The sequence below is a fragment of the Pyricularia oryzae genome, chromosome 4 (genome assembly GCF_000002495.2).
Source record: "Pyricularia oryzae 70-15 chromosome 4, whole genome shotgun sequence".
Taxonomy (NCBI): Eukaryota; Fungi; Ascomycota; class Sordariomycetes; order Magnaporthales; family Pyriculariaceae; genus Pyricularia; species Pyricularia oryzae.
In genome coordinates this window covers 601,315-618,851 of record NC_017851.1, presented here as the reverse complement: position 1 = coordinate 618,851, position 17,537 = coordinate 601,315, and the positions used below count along the sequence as shown (strand labels likewise).

The following is a 17,537-nucleotide window of genomic DNA, read 5'->3' as shown; positions in this document are numbered from 1 at the left end:
GACCCGTGTGTCGTCGTCCACCGCGACCCACGGTTCCCATACCGGCCATACCCTTCCAAGCTTGTTTTCCGACCTTTTTTTTGTCTGTCTCTCTCTCTTTTTCTCCTAGTACTACGTAGTATCGCAACCAACCGAGTAAGTAGCGTAGCTGTCAAGTTCAAAACTTGTGTTGTACTGCAGCAGTATGTCGTACGCGATTTCAAAAGGAAACGCAATAACCCAAAACGAGATCTTTGGTAATACAACCCCAAACCCACCCTTTCCTGCCTGGTCCTTGTTTCGTCTCATCTTGTTCTCTGTCTCTCTGTCTCTCTCCGCGATGTTGTCGGATTTTCACCACGTTACCCTTAGCCCCATCCCTCTTCTCTGTCTTTTTTTTTTGCTGCTCGTCACGGAGTGTTTTAGCGTCTCGTCTTATTGGGCCGAGTTGGAATGATATTATCCCGTCGCTAGTTTTAAAACCGACCACGGTGTTTGACCACGGTGTGCTGCTGGTAGAGATGGATGGATTCGGGATCGTCCTTGCTCTTCTGTTCCTTCTCGACCCTTTTTTTTTGCAAGGTGAAGGATACTACGCCCGTTAATCAGTTGATGATCCGGATCATATAACCCAGATTTTCCCGTTCTTCTAGTTGCATCGTTGATGATCCATCAATTCTCCTTTCTTTTGATGTTGCGACGTACTGGGCCACGGACCGGTGGAGGGTTTTTGAAGTGGAGTTTTCTTTCCTGGTCGGGCGGCTAATGCAACTCACGAAAGGAATGAAGGCGATTTGCTCTTTTGATGGCAGAAACTTGAACTGGTTTTCGCCACACTCCAAGCGTTGTTAATTAATTTTGACTATTTTTAACTTTCTCGTTGAACCACCCATCTCCCGTTTTTGCTATTTCAATGGTTGCATCGATCGACTGAATTAATTAACGATGGCATTCCCCCTTTTTTTCGGTCGGATAATCAAAAGATAAAAAGTGGTCAAGTGGCAAGACAAAAGCTTGTTTGATATCTAGAGATAGCAACAAGAAAAGGTGAAGCCTGAAATTAGATCACCGAATACCGCGTAACCTCACCGTGGCATTTGCAACCGCCCACTCTTTACCTTGACCACGACGACCTCCCACCTCTCCGCAACTTCTTTTTTTCACATCCCCTTCGCTTCTGATCTCAGACGAGCCCCGCCCGTCAGGCGGGGTTCATTCTTGTCTGGCTTCTCGCCCTCAGGTTGAAAAAAAAAACAAAAAACCCGATCCGAAATTTGAACCCCAGCGGGTCAGAGCGAAAAAAGATGAACAGAGCGACCAGAACAAGCGCCGACAATTACCGCTACGCGAGCTACGCGACCATGATGATTTCTTTTTTAGGTTTTCCTTGGCTGGCGTGCTTTGAACCGTGCGAAACTCGCAGGTTTCTTAGACGGTGACAATCTCCCTTCTTTTTCCCCGTGCTCTTGGGACCCGTAGGCAAGTCTGGAATCTGTTGGCCAATCGCAGCTTGGACCATTTTGTTCTTGTCGGGCTGAAAGGATGAATGAACAGAGAAAAAAAAGGCTTGCCTGAGATTGGAGAACAAGACTCCTGCCAGGTACACGGCTCGAGGGGTTTCACAGAGTCAGTAGGGATGATGCGTGAAAAGGGTCTTTTTCTTGATTTTTAGCTCCGCGGGCCCGGTGTGGCACGAGTCGTCGAGGGGACTTGCTGGTTGGGGCAAAGTAGGATTTCCGAGGAACCTCTCTCTTTTTTTTTGTTGCTGCTGTACGTACGACTTGAGCCCCAAGAAAGACGGGATGAATATCCTTCGAGGGCGTGTGGCTGAATTTTTGCTATACATGGACTAAAGTAAGGACAGTTTGTACATTTGATTTTCTTTCCTTGTTGTCGACCCCGAAAAAACAATATTCATTGAACGCATGATGAAGACCACACAATCGGCAAGAGTTAAAAAAAAATCATAAATCCTGTCGTCAATGGCGCCATGGCAAACAATCTCGATGGTCCAAAACACATCCCGCTCCTGGAGCCGTGGGTTTTTCCTGATTTTGTCAACCACGGCAGCTTCGGGGATCGACGTCCACCTTCTATGCACCAACCTGGCCTGTATTAACCTACCACCGGATCCCTTATTCCTTCTCGTAAACAGGCTAAGCTGGGTAGGCCGGGCTTTTCTTTTCCTGCTGCCACATCTTGATCGTATTCCCAGGTGACGCTAGAAGTGGCAGTGACGGGCTTTGTTCATGCAATCAATATTCATGGAGACAGAGAGACAGAGGGGGAGGGGGGGCCCACGCTTATCGGGGTTTCCCTGCTTATCAAACATGCACTGTTACCACGTACCTGCACCGGCTCCGCACGCCATTTGGGTAAAGTTCACGTGAGGAGGTGACGGTGTTGGTGGATGGGAACAGCGAAGAAGAAAAAGGCTTGGTTGTTGTAAATGTTCCAACCTTGGATTGTTCGGTCAGCCGGTACTTTTGGTATCTTTTCTCCGCTGGATAAACTTGGCCCTCAACTTTGACCCCTTTTTTTTTTCTTGGCGTCAGAGAAGGGATACTCCCTCGTGATCAATGATAAGCACCTGCTCCCACACTGAGCTATCGACTGTGCTTTGTATGCAGTTTGGGGATCATATGCACCTTTCCCTTTTGATTATTACCTTTTCCATATAGTAGATCCTATTTTAATGCAGTCTGGGGATTTCGATGGAATATTTGAGTTGGGGAAATAACTTGTAAAGCTTGTAAGCTGTAACATGCATTGATGAGCGCATGCTATATTCTGAGACATCTTTACGTTAGAAATCTCCAGCTCAGGCTCGTTAATTACAGTGTTTGATTGACTTTACTATCATCTCATTTTTGTGCTATGATGGACAGCTAAATCAAGAACGGTACGACTGAGAAAAGGTATATAACCCCTCGGTATTATGTTCATTTCCGGTTGTTACCGAGCAGAGTTTGCGAGGCAGGCGAGAGCACTTGCAAGCCACAACCATGCATATAAATACTCGCACCTCTCCAACGGTTACGCTGCAAGAGATGTAAAGCAACAGATGTTTCAGAAGGACATTTTATTCCAAAGTTCGTCTTGTCCGGATAGAAGGGTTTGGCGATCAGATTCTTGGCGATCAACGAGCCGGTGGTGACGATGATACTGTAGCATATAAGCCAAGAAGAGAAAATAACCACCACAAGTAAAAAGACTGAGTACTTTGAATGACGTCGAGAGTGTAGTAAAGATTGAGATTAAATTTTTTTACTACATGGTAGTGGTGGATAGTGTGACCTGGGTGTTTTCGATCCGGATCAAGTCGTTTCTTTCGAACAATGCTCGAATGTAGCAAACGGCCTTCCCAAGGCGACTATGACCCGGCCTGTACACATCGCCGAGTTCCAAGTCCGTAATCGCCATAAACTAACAGGAGCAGTGCTACCATAGAACAAAGAATATGTCCATGTTTGAATTCAACCAGTATCGCCGTTAATACCATCAAGTACTAAAACAGTACCAACGATTCACAAAGGATTAAAAGTCACAGCAGATTGCCAGAGTAACGACTGTCATCACGGGGCTTCTTGCATCTGCTGTGGGATTCCTGCCAGGCTGCTCTCGGTCGCCCTCATCATCGGATCGCCGTAGCCCATCACCCAAACTTCCCGCCGTGCCCACTCCTCTCGGAAGATGGAAACAATACATACCAATGGTGATGGGGAGCACAGCTACAGTCGAGGAGGCCGTGGATAGTCTTCCGTCGCATCCCTAGGGAAATAAAGCCGCTCATCATCCGCCCCGTTGACCCTCAGTTGGCCACTCTGGGTAGAGCAAAAAAGCAAAAATAACCGCGTAGACTCAAACCTTTGTGGCGAATAAAGTGTGCCACATTTTATAATTTGAATGGACTCTTTTGCAACTGTTTGCTCCGTGGAGGTAGTCCTCATCGCATCTGGTATTGTACATGTGGTACGGAACAGCGATACTGGGTTGTTGAACTTGTTGGAGAATAGTGCTACTATTCCAGGTGTCGTTTAGCTTTTCCGGCATTTACTAAAAGTTAGGCTACATCACGTAAGATAAATCAGCCTTGTCTGCCTTGTGGTTTGGCATTTGCCACTATATTAATAGTTTGCAAAACAAGTGGCCAATATGTAATCTGGATCAAACAGCTCAAAGAGCTAGACCCGCCGAGGTGAGTGAGGTTCGCACCGAAATAGCTTAACCGTGCCTGGGTAAAATAGAAAGCAGCTCTATAAATGGCTTTTCGACTTCTTACACCATCACCGGGCGGGTCATTCAGAATTAAAGAACTTTTTTACTGGCGGTCGTCCAAGGATTGATGTAAACACTTGCTTCACACAGTGATGCACCCGTTCGCGCTGTTGTCCTGAAAGATGCCGCCAAAGAAGAAGGCCTCGTTGATGCCCTTGGGCTGCGAGCCGTTGAACAAAAAGTTTTCCAGGTTTGCCCCGACCGGCCGCTTCTGCAGGCCAAAGTGCGTCTCGCCCAGGGTGGTGGGCGCCTTGCCCGAGAGGTTGTTGGCGGTGGGAGGCACGACTAGCTTCAGGGGGTCGTCGTTTGTGCTGTAGAGGAGGGAGATGAGGCTGCGCGGTATTTAGTATCCATGCACTCGATGGAAGCAAAACCAAGAAGGAAAAAAAAAACGTACTTTTTGTTGTAGTCCAACCCAATGCCAAAGTTATGCCAGACGTCGTCGGTCAACGGCGTCTGGAAAAACGTCTTTACCGGATTGTCCCACTTCCACCCCTCGAGGCGGAACGTCTTGTCGGGCGGCGTGCCGGGCGGCGACAGCAGCGGCGCCCCGACCTTGAGGCTCCAAAAGTCGGCCTGGAAGTCCTGCGCCTCGTGGAAGGCGAGGATGTACTCGTGCGAGTAGTTGAGGGGCCGGCTGGGGTCGGTGCGCACCGACAGGTGCCACGTCACGAGGCCCGAGACGGTGTCGTTGCGGTTGTTGAGCAGCAGCTCCGCGCGCCGGAGCTCCGTCTCTAGGCCCTCGGTGCCGGAGAGGAAGACGGACTTGTCGCTGTTGAGGTTTGGTGAGTGAGTAAAGCGGTAAGAGGGGGGTGGGAGTGTGGACACTGTTTTCTTACGTGATGCTGAGCCCGACCGGCTTGGTGTTGGCTTGCTTGTCAAACTGTAAATTTTGGAAAAGAAAAGTAAGAAAAAATATGTAAGTCTAATTGCTCAGAGTCTGGTGTAGACAAAATTGGAAACAGCATCCATCTAGACATGTCACTCACCCGCGACTGAGGAATGATGGGAAACTCGATAACCTGATCCCATGTGACATCCTTCCCGAGCACGTGCGTGGGGTTAAAGGGGCTCTTGTCGGTGGTGAACAACTTGGGCGTGGCGGTTTGCGGGATGCGTCCGTCAAACGTCAGCCCGCAAGTGCCGGGAACGACCGGAGTAGGCACGTTCTGGGCTCCGCCGAACCCAAACAACGACGTGATGAGCGGGAGCACCGACAGCGGCGGCATGTTGGGGCGGTGTTTTGCTTTTGCTATACTTGAACCCGAAAAACCGTCGGCGGTGCAAAAAGGGCCGGCGTGGTACAAGGCAGCAACGTCCACGTGGTGAAGCGAGCGAGGGACGGTGACAAAGACCAAGCCGGCTTTAATTAATCATACGTCGGGGGGGAGAGCTCCCTTATTTTATTAATTAAAAATAAAAATTTGCATGTGTGAATGGAATTTTCACGTTCTTTCTGCACCACAGACACTGATCAAGCCCATGACATCTCAAACAGATTGCAACAGCAAAAAACCTTGGAACACGGGCATTACTACTGCAATACCCTCATCTTCCCAGCGGCCGATTGGGGATCCTAATCAATTTCATCCAGGTACTCCCCGGTGCGCAAGTGGTGCGATGGTATAGCTAAACCAGGCGGGGCCGAGTCGTGCCAAAAGTTTAAAATCATGCGTGTTGGGGGGTTTCACGGCGCACGTTTACTATCTGCTCTCTGCCGGTTGGTAATAAGACCAGCCAGTGAGCGGTGATGTAGATTAAAAATGGTCTGCTCGCGGCTGAAATTCCCGTGCTTCCTCGAGTCGTTTTTCTGGGTTTGACTCACAGGTGCCGGTAGGTACGCGGGCATGTTCAAATGAATGTGGGGAGGTCGGTTATATTGGATTGTGGTAAACAAGGAACCCACACTGCCACGCAGGGTCCAGCGAGGAAGAACGTCGCCGATCAAGAAAGAATTGTTCCCGAGCAACGACGACACATGGTCGCCGACTAAATAAATAGCGGAGTGTGCTCGTGCTTTTCATATCGTAGAAACTTGCACTACAGTAACTTATGTGGTAGTTGCACTGGTATCATGAATCGGAGATAGTGAAATAATCATGACAAAAAGCGATTAAGCGTCTGTAATGGTGCGCCGCACTGGCTGGTGCTTTTGTGGTGGGAGCAAGTTCAACGGACCGATGGTACCCGATAACATAGTACTATGTAACTTGTCTCTGCAAGACGGCTTGACTGCCATTGCAAAGGATACCAAAGAGGCATGCACCTACCTATTTTCTGCTGGTTGGCCCCTGAGAAAAAAACCCCGAAGAGGCAAAAGTGGGGTTGCCCAATCGTCCTCACTGTACCACGTATTACTGCGAAATTTCCCCTGCCAAGGTCCGAACAAACTCTATCCCGCTATTAATGGCGCGTTCATGACTAAGACCCCACGAACTACTCAGGTAGCTCATCCTGAAAGGTTCCGAGAGGATATCAATAAAAAGTACTCCCAGCCCACTGCGCTTTTACCAGGCATCGCGCACGCACGGTCAGCCAACAACCATTTATTTATATTTTTGACGGCGTGAGCCAAGGTTGGGGAAAAGGGAATATGACCCAAAGGTTTCGCACAGACACAAAATGTCACGCTGAGCGGTAGACGTGATGCTGCCAGAGGTGCCCATATACCCACATACTCACCCATCTGCTTCATTTCTCGCATAGCTGCCACGGTTTTCCTCGGCAGTTCAAGGCGTTGGCACAAGTGGCAAAGGCGAGGTCAAACTCAGATCTTGGCCCCGGGCCGGGACGAGGCTGCCTGCCGACGGGCATTTAGTTCAGATGGGAGACGGCCACCATGCGGCAACTCAGTGAAGCTTTCTTCATCGAGCATCGGGGTCGTGGGGGCTATATAATGGATAGGCTCAGGTTTGGGACGAGGAGACCGCCCGAGAATAGTACAGACGATGGAGCCCGACATACTTTGGGGGGCGAGCATCCGCGGCTATTCCCCCTTTTCCACCAGGAAAACATGGATGAAGCCAAAGCCTAAATCAGGAACACCGCTCGCCACTGGTGGTCTGGACCAGGCAGGGCATTGAACTATATATTAGTGCTATGGGGCCACAGGCGCGTCTTTTTGCCATCTTTGTCTTGGCCTCCGCGGGTAGGGCTGGGATATTAATAAGTACGAGATCCCTTGGAGCTTGCCAGCTCAATGCTAGATGCATGAAAATCCCCCCTTTACCACGTACAAATGTTGCACTGACGGCTACAAAGACATTTCGTGACTGAGATTGCTTGGCCACCATTTTGCAAGCATGAACAAACAAAGCTTGTGAGATTGGTTGTATTTTTTGGTCCACGGCCAGGCCTTGTCTTCTTTATTTGGAAACAGCTAACCGGACGTGAACACCGTCAGCCAGTCTGATTACATGTCTATGGGGCGGCAGCCCGTCGACAACCAAGTCGACCGAAATAAAATACAAAAAAGGCAAGAGCTGACCCCCGGTAGGCTCACGGCCCAAACAACCCCGACATCAAGGCAAGTCAATCATGCCCGGAAGCGCGACCTCTTGCACGCGTCCCACCCCATGACGCTCCGCATCGCCGCCGTCAGGATGACGGCCAACTCCTGGTTCGTCCTGGCCGACGGGTGGTAGTCGCAGCCGATATTGTTACCCGACGCGTCCTGCGTCGGGAACTCGACAAAGTGCACGTCGGGCCCGGAGCGCTCCGCCGCCTCCCTCATGACGGCGCTGTGCCTGCTCTTTTGCCGCTCGGCCGTCGCGTCGTTGAGCAGCGGGGACCCCGTCAGGAACACCACCGCCGACGGGTACGCGCCGCGGACCTGTGCCAGGAACGCGGCAAACGCGCGGGAGAAGACGTCCACGTCCAGCTGCGGGCGGACGGCCGGGTCAAAGGAGAAGTCGTTGGTGCCGAGGTTGATGACGACGGCGTCGACGGGGGCGGCAAAGTCGTAGCTGCCCGTCTCGTCGCCCGCGCCCCACCGCGTCCACAGCTCCGGCATGCGCGGGTCCAGGTCCGGGCCCGGCGCCACGTAGTTGCGCGTCACGCCCTTGCCCGACCAGGCGACGATGGAGTAGTCGGCCGAGAGGTTGTTGGCCGTGAGCGCGCCGTACGTCTTGGTGGCCGCCTCGTTGTCCGCCGCGTTTGCGCACGGAAAGACGCCCTCGAGCCCGTAGCCCACGCTGATGCTGTCGCCGATGATCTCGATGCTGCGCTTCGGCCGGGGCCCGAGGTCCACCAGCTCGCCGTCCGTGGTGGGCTGGCCCACAAACAGGCTGCCAAAGTACGCCTCGGACTTTTTGCGCACCGTCATGGTGTGGCGGCCCCTCGGCAGGCCGGCGGGCGTGGTGATGGCCGACCCGTCGACGTTGGGGATCGCGATCGGTGGGCCGTCGTCGATCACCATCTCGACCGCCACGGTGCCCCACTGCGACGTGATGGGGATGCTGGCCGTGGTGCCGTCAAAGGCGACGGCGATGCCCGTGGCGGGCCATGTCAGCTCGCGCGTGGCGGGGTTCACGCGGCCGAGAAACCGTGTGCTTTCGGCTGCCACCGTTGCTGCCGCCATGAGTGCGTGGAGCAGGAAGCGGAGCTGGGTTGGAGCCATTTGGTCAGGCGTGGAGGGCTGCGGAAGCACAGCAGGCAAGGTGGGCGAATCGTGCCCATTTCAGAGACTTGTCTTGCTGGCATCTTGAGGATATTTATCCAAAACGGCCGTTTATCTAAAGTGCTGATGAGATCACCATGTTACTATTTAGCCAGCTGCAGGTGTCGACAAATCAGGACGACGGAGCAATACCCTCCGATCAGAAACCACTTGTTCGCCGTGCGATATGCTTGGTGGAATTTCCATCAAACTAAAAAACTAGCACAAGATCTGGGCTAAAAGCCTCCAGAGGCCCCAATTATCTCCCCGCATGTTGAAATTGCCTAAAGAGGGAAGTTGGATCTGCCTCTTGGATCTCTTGGAAGGGGAAACAAACCCTTTCCGGAAACAAGCGTGATTGAGTGGCTAGTGGACAAGAAACTGACTGACAGATGGACGCCAATCAAAGAAGAAAAAGGCGCAGTTGGGCCTTTTCCTTGTTTCCACTTGGCGCCTTTGATCGTGGCTGTGCTTGCGGGTGATCTCCAGGGCTGCTTGCTGCCATGGCACCTTGCCTAATGCGGAAGGCTAACGATGACGTGTGGTCAAGAGCAGCTGCCGAAGTGAAATGTTCCTGCAGCGACAGAAGTGCCCGGTTGATTAAACAATAATCAGGGTCTGATTTAAAGATAATAATCTTGTTTATACTCCGAGCTTACCAACAGTCAAGATTGGTTGTTTTGACGCCTTTTGGGCCTCCAACGGAACAGTAATCATCACCATCACCCCGTCATTCACAAAACCGAGGGACTTGCCAAGCGAAAAGAGGTCATCAGCCCCAGGCATCAGGCAGGCGCCCGCAACATCATCAAGGGTGGAGGGGCAGTCGGAGGTAAACGCAGGCAATTTTTTTTCAGTGTAGTAATCATACGCCTCTCGAAACACTTTTTGCGCAACAAAGAATTCTGCGCAGTATTGGTAATTAACCTAGGCACAAAAACAGGCCACCTGGATGCCGCCATAAGCAGCCACAAGTTGATTTCGAGGGCCGACGTGGAAAAAATAATGGACAACGTTGGGAATATGATCGGCGGCACGAGGCGGCCGATGCACGAGGCACGATTGTATTCTTGACGAGTTTTTTTTTTCTCCTCTCGGTCATGAGAAAGAATGGATTAAATGCTGCGCCAATTTATCTCGAGGATTATATCCCTGGCCCAAGTGTATCGCCCGAGTGTATCGTTGACCCGAGCGTTCCGTCGAATCAAACGCCACGAACCCCTCGGGTAGCAAGCCTGATAAGGCTGCGGGACTGGTGTCGCAATTTCCCATCGAACGCAGGTCCCGCGATGCAGGCCCCGTGACGCAGGCCCGTCGCCATTTCCGATTGCACATTTCTGGCGAACCACTGACGACACTTGTTGGCGATTGCGTGTGTAGAAAAAGGGTCAGGCATGTGGGCTGCATAGGCGTATCAAGGAAAAAATATGCTGCATGCGAAGAAGATTTTTTTTTGCAGTTGGCCCCCAAATTGCTGGGCGGTGCAGTTCACCAGACACACTAGACTCGTCAAGGTGAACAAACTGAGGCAACACTGCCATACCACCCAACAACCACACCAAAAAGCCATGTCAGCTTGGCGACTATGGGTTGCCTGCGATTTCTGTACAGTACTGCGCAAAGAGGGCTCCGACGACTTGAGGTGTCGACGTGGGTTGGAATTCTGCCTTTGCTCGCGCTGCCAAAAGCATTTAATAACTTGACGTTATCGCCTCCGTTGTCGCGATTTTCTTTTGCTTGATCTTTTCTTTTTGTTCCCAAATCCCAAATCAATCTGTTGTCTGATCCCTACCATCAAGAAAAATAACGATTGATTACCGTTTACGGCCCCAAACATCCCTGTACCCCAGACCAACAACAAGACCTTTTGCTCGCACTCCCCCGCAATACAACAGCGCCGTACGTCAGCAGCCAAAACCATGATGGCCGGCACAGCAGCAGGTCATCGCCCACGCCCTCGAGCGCCGGACCTGGTCGTCGACTCGGAGATGGAAACCTCCAAATGTGGCAGGGGCTGCGTTCAGCACACGTTCCTTGAACCTCCCACCACCCCCGGCGATCGCTTCCGCGAGGTGAAGCAGAAATGGTACCGAAAGTCGTCAAACATCGTCCCCGGCCGAGTTTTCCTCGACGAGGATGCACACAGCCAAAAGGTTCGGGCTGTCAAGGTGCTTGACTCCTACTCCCATATCGACTACTATGGCGAGCTGGAGGCGCTGGCCAAGTTCTCCGGGCCAAAGTATGCGCACTGCTTTGTCAACTCGGACGGCTGGTACAAGCTGGATGATGAAATTTTCGTCTCGATGGAGTACTTGCAGTTGGGGAACCTAGGCATGCATCTTGCCAATCCCCTCCCTGAAGTCCAGGCTCGTGACATTGTGCAACAGCTCCTCGAGGGGTTGACGCACATGCACAAGGCCGGATTCGTGCATCGGAACCTGACACCGGAAGTAAGTGACACAGCGTGCTCGTGTACCTTGAAGTGCCTCACAAATCAACAAGCAAACACAAAACTGACGCAAATGAACCCCGCTCAACAGAACATCATGGTAGCAGCCATCGAGCCTCGCTGGATCGTCAAGATTGGCGGCTTCGGGTGCGTCGCCAGAGATCCGGTAGACGTGAGAATCGGCTGCTCGAGGAGCAAACTGTCGCAAGAATACTCGGCGCCCGAGCTTCTCCGTCTCACCGAAGCGCAGGCAGACGTTCCATACGCCGCTGACATGTGGTCTCTCGGCGCCATCACCTTCCGCCTGCTCACCGACGCCACGCCCTTTAAAGATGAAGAAAGCAGCACTCATCTTGGAGGCTACCTCAAAAGAGGCCGCGGCGATATGCAAACGTGGAAACTGTACAAATACGACGTATCGGAACCTGGTCGGGACTTTATCACCGACTTGATGGTACCCGATGCATGCGACAGGCTCTCCGCTGCCAAGGCTGCTGACCACCAGTGGTTCAAAACTCTGCTGCCGTCCCCGAGGATAGGCGGCCACGTCACGCCGCCGCAGTATGTCCCAACCCCCAGGTCGAGCCACCAGAGAATAGATTTGAGCAGGATTGCAACCGATCTGACAAACCTCCACCTCGGAACCAGGACTCCCAGCCCCGCACGTGCAGCAACGCCACGCCGCTCACACACGCCGAACCCGGTTCCCAACCTCACTCCGGACCGGTACAATGAAGAGGGGGGCGGCTTCGTCCTCCCCCGCTTCGAGTACCGTCTCTCGGGTGAGACCGGCGAGTGGGTGGGCAGTCCCGTCAACCCGTTTCCGCCCAGCCAAGCTGCCCAACCACGGCAATTCCCGTCCACGCCGCCCCGTCCCGGACTGAACAGGCGGTCGAGCAGCAAGCGCAAGCTCAGCCGGGAGCCGGACGAGCACCCTCCGTCGCTGCAGAAGCGACCATCGCTGAAAAAGTCCGACGGTGACGACTTTGCCACCAACATGAGCATCGCCGAGATCAGCACCTCCGCCACGCCCACACCGTCGGCGACTGGCCGCCAGGCCGGCTACGAGACCTGCAGCGAGACGCTGATCGGGCGCGAGAGCTGCAGTAGCCCCAGGCAGCCGCCGCGGAACAACCCGCTGGCCGAGCTGCTGGCGATCCAGAGGCGGCTCGAGACCGAGGTGCAGCCGCGGTGCGCCGCATTCGGCGGGACGACCCAGGAGCACGCCCAGCTGGTCCACGCGCTGGAGAAGCTGCTCACGGACGTGGACGGCGTGCAGGGCCGCGGCCAGGACCAGGCGGCGGGCGCGTTGGGGAAGCAGCTGGTCCGCAGGGTGCAGGAAGAGCTGCGCAGGCTGGACGAGGCGTTCAATTCTGGCGGCCGGCGGTGGTGGGACTGTAGATACTGCGGCAGCCAGGTGAGGTTTGGCAAGGGGACCAGGGATCGCACGTACGAGGTCGACAGCGGCGACAGGACCAACATGGTCGTCGTGACTGACCCGCTGTACTTTTGCAGGTGCGGGAAGGCTTGCGTATGTTTAAAGTGTGGTATCGTCGAGGCCGAGGTTTGCAAATGTTATACAAGGGGTGATTTGAGGAAGAGGCAGGGACAAGGACGGGCTTGAGGTAGTGGAGGGATTTCTTTTTCTTTTTTTCTTTTCTCTTCTTGAAAGTGTATTGGTATGTGGTTTTGCTGGCGTCGAGGCTTTGCTTGATCCCGGATTTTTTTAGCGATGGAAGATACCCTAATAGATTTTCTTTTCTTTTTTTTTTCTTAACAAAAATACAAAAGTTTGCTCTTGTACCTTGCGGATTGCTTCGTGCGCAAAAATAATTGGCGACCTTGAATATGACACCCTCGGTCTGTAGATATGAAAAAAGGCCTGCAGGGTATTTCTGCCTTTGCATTGGCGATGAGGACCTACAAGGGTTGTCAGCTACAAAATAATCGTACGTCAATATGCCACGGCGGGTTCTCATCACAAACCAACGGCAGATCAGCTAGCACATCTGTGACGGACAAATCACATCGCCGCAAACATGTCCTCGAGCCCCTCAATTGGCAAGTGCATTCGCTCAATGGCGGGTGGCGAATAAATGAGGCCATTCTTGGATAAACCCGAGTAAATATTCCTTTTTCTCGGGTATGCGAGGTCCCCGACCAAAGTTCGCCAAACATACTCAACCCACGACAGCATCAAACCCCTCCCTCACGCAATCCAGAACCATATCCTCTCGAGCCAGTTCCGCGGCTTGACGACCGGCCACAGCGGCTCCAGCCGATCAATCTCGGCCTTGCCCGACCAAATGTCCATCTCCTCCAACTTGACAAACTTAGTCCTCTTGACAATCTTGTACCCAAAGAACAGACTCAAAAAGATGGGTATGTTGATATAAGGCGGGATGAACGTCTTTGCGCTGAAATTCCCGTCGAAAAATGCATCAAACCCATTGAAGAATGCAATCGTCAGACAAAACACGACGGAAAAGTACGCCAGGTACGGCTGGCCCGGCGCGCGATACGGCAACGACTCCCTCGGTACGCCGTGGTGCTTGAGCGCATAGTGAAAACGCAAATACGTGACGCAGACACTCGCCCAGACCACTAGGGTACTCACGGCCGACAGGTTGCTGATCCAGAAAAACACCTCAGCGGCCGACTCGCTGACGCTGAGATAGCAGAGCGTGCCCAGGGCCGACGTGGCGGCGACGCAGGCGTAGGGCACGCCGAAGCGCTCGAACCTGAGCAGGCGGGGCGCCTTGCCGTCGAGAGCGGCCGCGTAGAGCACGCGCGTGCTGGCGTAAAAGAATGAGTTGCCCGCCGACCAGGCGCTGCTGAGCACGACGCCGTTGATGATGTGCGGGAGCGTCTGGATGCCGGCGTTGTCGATGGCGATGACGAAGGGGGACTGCGCCGCGCCGGCTGCGGACCGATCGATGGCGTTGAGGAGCTTCGGGTCGCGGGATGACGTGCACAGGCCGACGAGGAAGATGGCGACGACGTAAAAGATGAGAATGCGCCAAAACACGCGGCGGATGGCTTTTGGTATGTTTCGCCGCGGGTTCTCGGTCTCGCCGCTGGCCACGACGACCATCTCGCTGCCGCCGTAGCTAAAGGTCGCCTGGATAAAGACTTTGAAGAATGCTAGGAACCGGCCGAGCGCCCCGTCCTTGCCGGGATACTCATTCATCGGACCGGGGTCGTGCCAATACTTGAACCCGATTCTTTCTCCAGACGGAGAGGCACCGACCGAGATGAGAAACATCAGAATGATCAACCCGATGATGGTTGTCAGCTTGATGGCACCAAAGACAAACTCGGCCTCCCCGTAGATGCGCACGGGGAAGCAATTGATGATGACCATGGGCAGGAAGAAAATCGTGACCAAGGCAGCCTGCGGCACGACGTGGTCCCAGTACGACAGGATGACAACCGACACCGTGACCTCGATCGGCACCCCGATGGCGAATTGGTACCAGTAATTCCAGCCGAGCGTGAAGCCCAACGCGGGATCGACGTACCGGGCCGCAAAGATGGGAACAGCTCCGGGGATGGGCAGCCACGCCGCCATCTCGCCGAGGCTGTTGGTGACACAGTAGAGGTTGAAGCCGGTCACTGCATAGCAGATAAATGCAGAAAGCGGGCCGGCAAGCGACAGGGCCTGCCCGCTGCCCACAAACAGTCCGGTACCAATGGCACCGGATAACGCGAGGAACTGTACGTGTCGCGATTTGAGCTTGCGGTCGAGCGTGCCAATGTGACGCATCTCATCGACCTGTCGCTTGGGATCATCCGGGTTGTACGGCGCTGCCGGCCCGGCTTTCTCCTCCACAGCCTGAGCCCCATTATCTCCGAGGCCTACCGAGGTGGTCGTGCCGCGGCCAGGGTTGCTGTCATAGTGGCCTTGTCCAGCTGAAGTATGTTGAGACTCGATATCAATTAAGTCAGACCCCTGGAAGCGTGGTTGCGCCATCGTGACCAAGGATTGAGACCGTTATGAAGGTGAAGCTATATCCTAACCAGGGACCTAATACTCATTGCATCCGTAGACTGCATGCAGTCTATTCAGATCAGGCATCAAATTTTGAAGGCCCCGATATTGCTTCTGCCACTGGTTCTAGACAGCACGCTCATTGATTCTTTGTAGCTGCAACTTTGCTCACAAGCCGAATCCTTCCCCTCACATGTCCTAGCACCCAAGTTTGGTTGCACAGCTGCACCGGCTTATCGCTCAGAGTTCTGGTTGGTTCGCCCAGGCCACATGAGGACATGATGCGCAGATAATTTCCAGTTGCGAATCTGATTGCAGGCCGGTCGTGGTAATGAGGGGTGCTGAAATAAACTGCGAGATAAACCACTTTGCCAATCTTTGGCTATTGATGATCCTCATCGAGGCGAGTCGTCACACATGCATGTCTACATTTTGCCTTGCAACTTGCTGACATTCTAGTGGCTTTTGTTCCATAACCACTCGAGCCTAGAGAAGTTTGGCGGCGCCTTCAATAGATAATCGCGGAAGCTCTATTCGGGTGTGATCACAAGGTACCGTTCACTCTGCGTGAATCTTGGCATCCAAGCAACGTAACATAGCAGCAGTGTGCGGGGTAGATAGGAGATGGTCGACTTGTCTCAATTTCACAGGCAAGGAAGATTGATATCAGTCTTGTAGTATTGGACCAACAGAGTGTGGACAATGAAACGCTAAGATGAAGTCGGGACAAACTCCTTGTATACAAAGATGGCAGTTGAGGGAAGAATGACGAGGGGGGCCTATTGGCCTGTAGGATGAACCTTGTACCACCAAATGGATTGGTTGGTAAAGGAACAGCAAACGGGCAAAAGAAACCGCTTTGAACTCGTTAATGCTTGGATTGCCAAGGCGGGCGAAGATACGGTTCGACGGTCAGACTTTGTCAGATTGACTTCAATCATGCATCTTCTCGTGATCCTCCAACAAGGGGCGTTTAGGTTCAAATGTGTACTTGTCGTGTGTGGGAATGACATCGATCCTTGACGTCCCCCGGGTTGGGCGACGATCGGTTGCCCGGTGTCCCTTCAGTAGCCGCTATTAGAGAGTCGGTATGCCCACAAAACAAACCCGAGTCAGGCACACGGCAACACGGCAATATGCCTACCGGCTGGGGACTAAAGACAAGGTGAGCGTACCGGAACCTCACCGAGAATCACGGACGGGCATGTGCTGCCAAGACCTGAACATCATCACGACATGTCCAGCTGAAGGATATATGCAGCAGTGAGCTATAGCCCGGGCCTAGTGTTGTTCTAGAGCTCGGTTTCGAAGGCACTGAGCCGTCATCGTAGCAACGGGTTGTTTCGTTCAGCCAAGAAATGCTTGGTCCTGTCGTCGAGATGAAAGCCCTTGCCGGAAAGTAAGCTTTCAGGTACCCCGGCGAAGTTGGGCAAAGCAACTGATGCGTCTACCGGTATGTCCAATATGATGATGAGATCGTGTGCCCATGCTGATTAGATCTTGGGATGGGCTTGTTCGTCTCCAACCTCCATAAAGAACAGAGGGCATCCATCATTACCAATCTGCTGGATGACGTCAGCATCAAAACCAAGCATATCTGGAGATACGGGGAATCGGATTCACCTCCAGCTCTTGTGCTGCACGACCCTGGTCAAACTTGTCATTGAGACAATTTCGACAAAACCGATAGGGGTACTTTGCGTCACCATAAGCCATCATCTTGAATCTTGGGCAATGATGGTTGGATGCTAGCATGTGCTTTATCTGACGCAAGGGGTGCATTAGGAGCAAGCTGTCATTTGTGGTCTGCTGTAGTAATTTTTTGACAGGTACGTAGTTCATCGTTAGCCATAGGCCACACGCACCCAGAGATCTGTACGAACGAATCTTATCCAATCCATGGGACGACTCGAGAGTTTGGTTGAGGGTACCGTAGAGGTGTTTTCCACTGGGCGGTATAAACTACTGTGTAAAGAATGTTGGCGAATGGTTGGCTGGCCCGCACATTTTCAACAACCTTGTAATCAATCCCCTGGTAACACGCCATTTCGGAGATGCGGAAGAAGAGAGGACCGTGACAGGACGGGTCGGCGTCCGACCCAGCGACAGTGTACCGTACGATAATTAATCGAAGCCGTTTGGACTTTTGGGTTCTGGTCTGCCGACGCGTTCAAAACTGGGGG

General features: G+C 53.0%; 5 protein-coding genes across 5 annotated transcripts; 1 reads left to right on the top strand and 4 right to left on the bottom strand.

Annotated features, from left to right (window-relative positions):
• Positions 1 to 4,268: 4,268 nt before the first annotated feature.
• MGG_13993 (uncharacterized protein) lies at positions 4,269 to 5,719 on the bottom strand. The gene is made up of 4 exons (XM_003716016.1): positions 5,247 to 5,719; positions 5,097 to 5,140; positions 4,655 to 5,029; positions 4,269 to 4,589 (listed from the first exon to the last, which is right to left on the bottom strand). The coding sequence occupies exons 1-4, from the start codon at positions 5,484 to 5,486 to the stop codon at positions 4,340 to 4,342; spliced, it is 909 nt and encodes a 302-aa protein (XP_003716064.1). The 5' UTR covers positions 5,487 to 5,719; the 3' UTR covers positions 4,269 to 4,339.
• Positions 5,720 to 7,544: 1,825 nt separating this feature from the next.
• MGG_08550 (lipolytic enzyme) lies at positions 7,545 to 9,289 on the bottom strand. The gene is made up of 2 exons (XM_003716015.1): positions 9,068 to 9,289; positions 7,545 to 8,998 (listed from the first exon to the last, which is right to left on the bottom strand). The coding sequence occupies exon 2, from the start codon at positions 8,873 to 8,875 to the stop codon at positions 7,793 to 7,795; it is 1,083 nt and encodes a 360-aa protein (XP_003716063.1). The 5' UTR covers positions 8,876 to 8,998; positions 9,068 to 9,289; the 3' UTR covers positions 7,545 to 7,792.
• A 1,545-nt stretch (positions 9,290 to 10,834) lies between these two features.
• MGG_08549 (CAMK protein kinase) lies at positions 10,835 to 13,066 on the top strand (the record flags this gene model as incomplete). The annotated part of the gene is made up of 2 exons (XM_003716014.1): positions 10,835 to 11,364; positions 11,455 to 13,066. Coding segments are annotated over 2 exons (2,063 nt in total), but the record flags the coding sequence as incomplete, so codon positions are not given.
• Positions 13,067 to 13,572: 506 nt separating this feature from the next.
• Positions 13,573 to 15,336, bottom strand: MGG_08548 (proline-specific permease; the record flags this gene model as incomplete). Its single annotated transcript, XM_003716013.1, has 1 exon — positions 13,573 to 15,336. One exon carries the CDS (start codon positions 15,334 to 15,336, stop codon positions 13,573 to 13,575), a length of 1,764 nt encoding a protein of 587 aa, XP_003716061.1.
• Positions 15,337 to 16,847: 1,511 nt separating this feature from the next.
• MGG_17036 (uncharacterized protein) lies at positions 16,848 to 17,136 on the bottom strand (the record flags this gene model as incomplete). Its single annotated transcript, XM_003716012.1, has 2 exons — positions 16,848 to 16,919; positions 16,978 to 17,136. 2 exons carry the CDS (start codon positions 17,134 to 17,136, stop codon positions 16,848 to 16,850), a joined length of 231 nt encoding a protein of 76 aa, XP_003716060.1.
• Positions 17,137 to 17,537: the final 401 nt, after the last annotated feature.

Coding starts and splice junctions, on each gene's coding strand:
- MGG_13993 (XM_003716016.1), bottom strand. CDS start 5,486: ATGCCGCCGCTGTCGGTGCTCCCGCTCATCACGTCGTTGTTTGGGTTC. Junction 5,141..5,246: donor CCATCATTCCTCAGTCGCGG/GTGAGTGACATG, acceptor CAAAATTTACAG/TTTGACAAGCAAGCCAACAC. Junction 4,590..4,654: donor GGGTTGGACTACAACAAAAA/GTACGTTTTTTT, acceptor AATACCGCGCAG/CCTCATCTCCCTCCTCTACA.
- MGG_08550 (XM_003716015.1), bottom strand. CDS start 8,875: ATGGCTCCAACCCAGCTCCGCTTCCTGCTCCACGCACTCATGGCGGCA.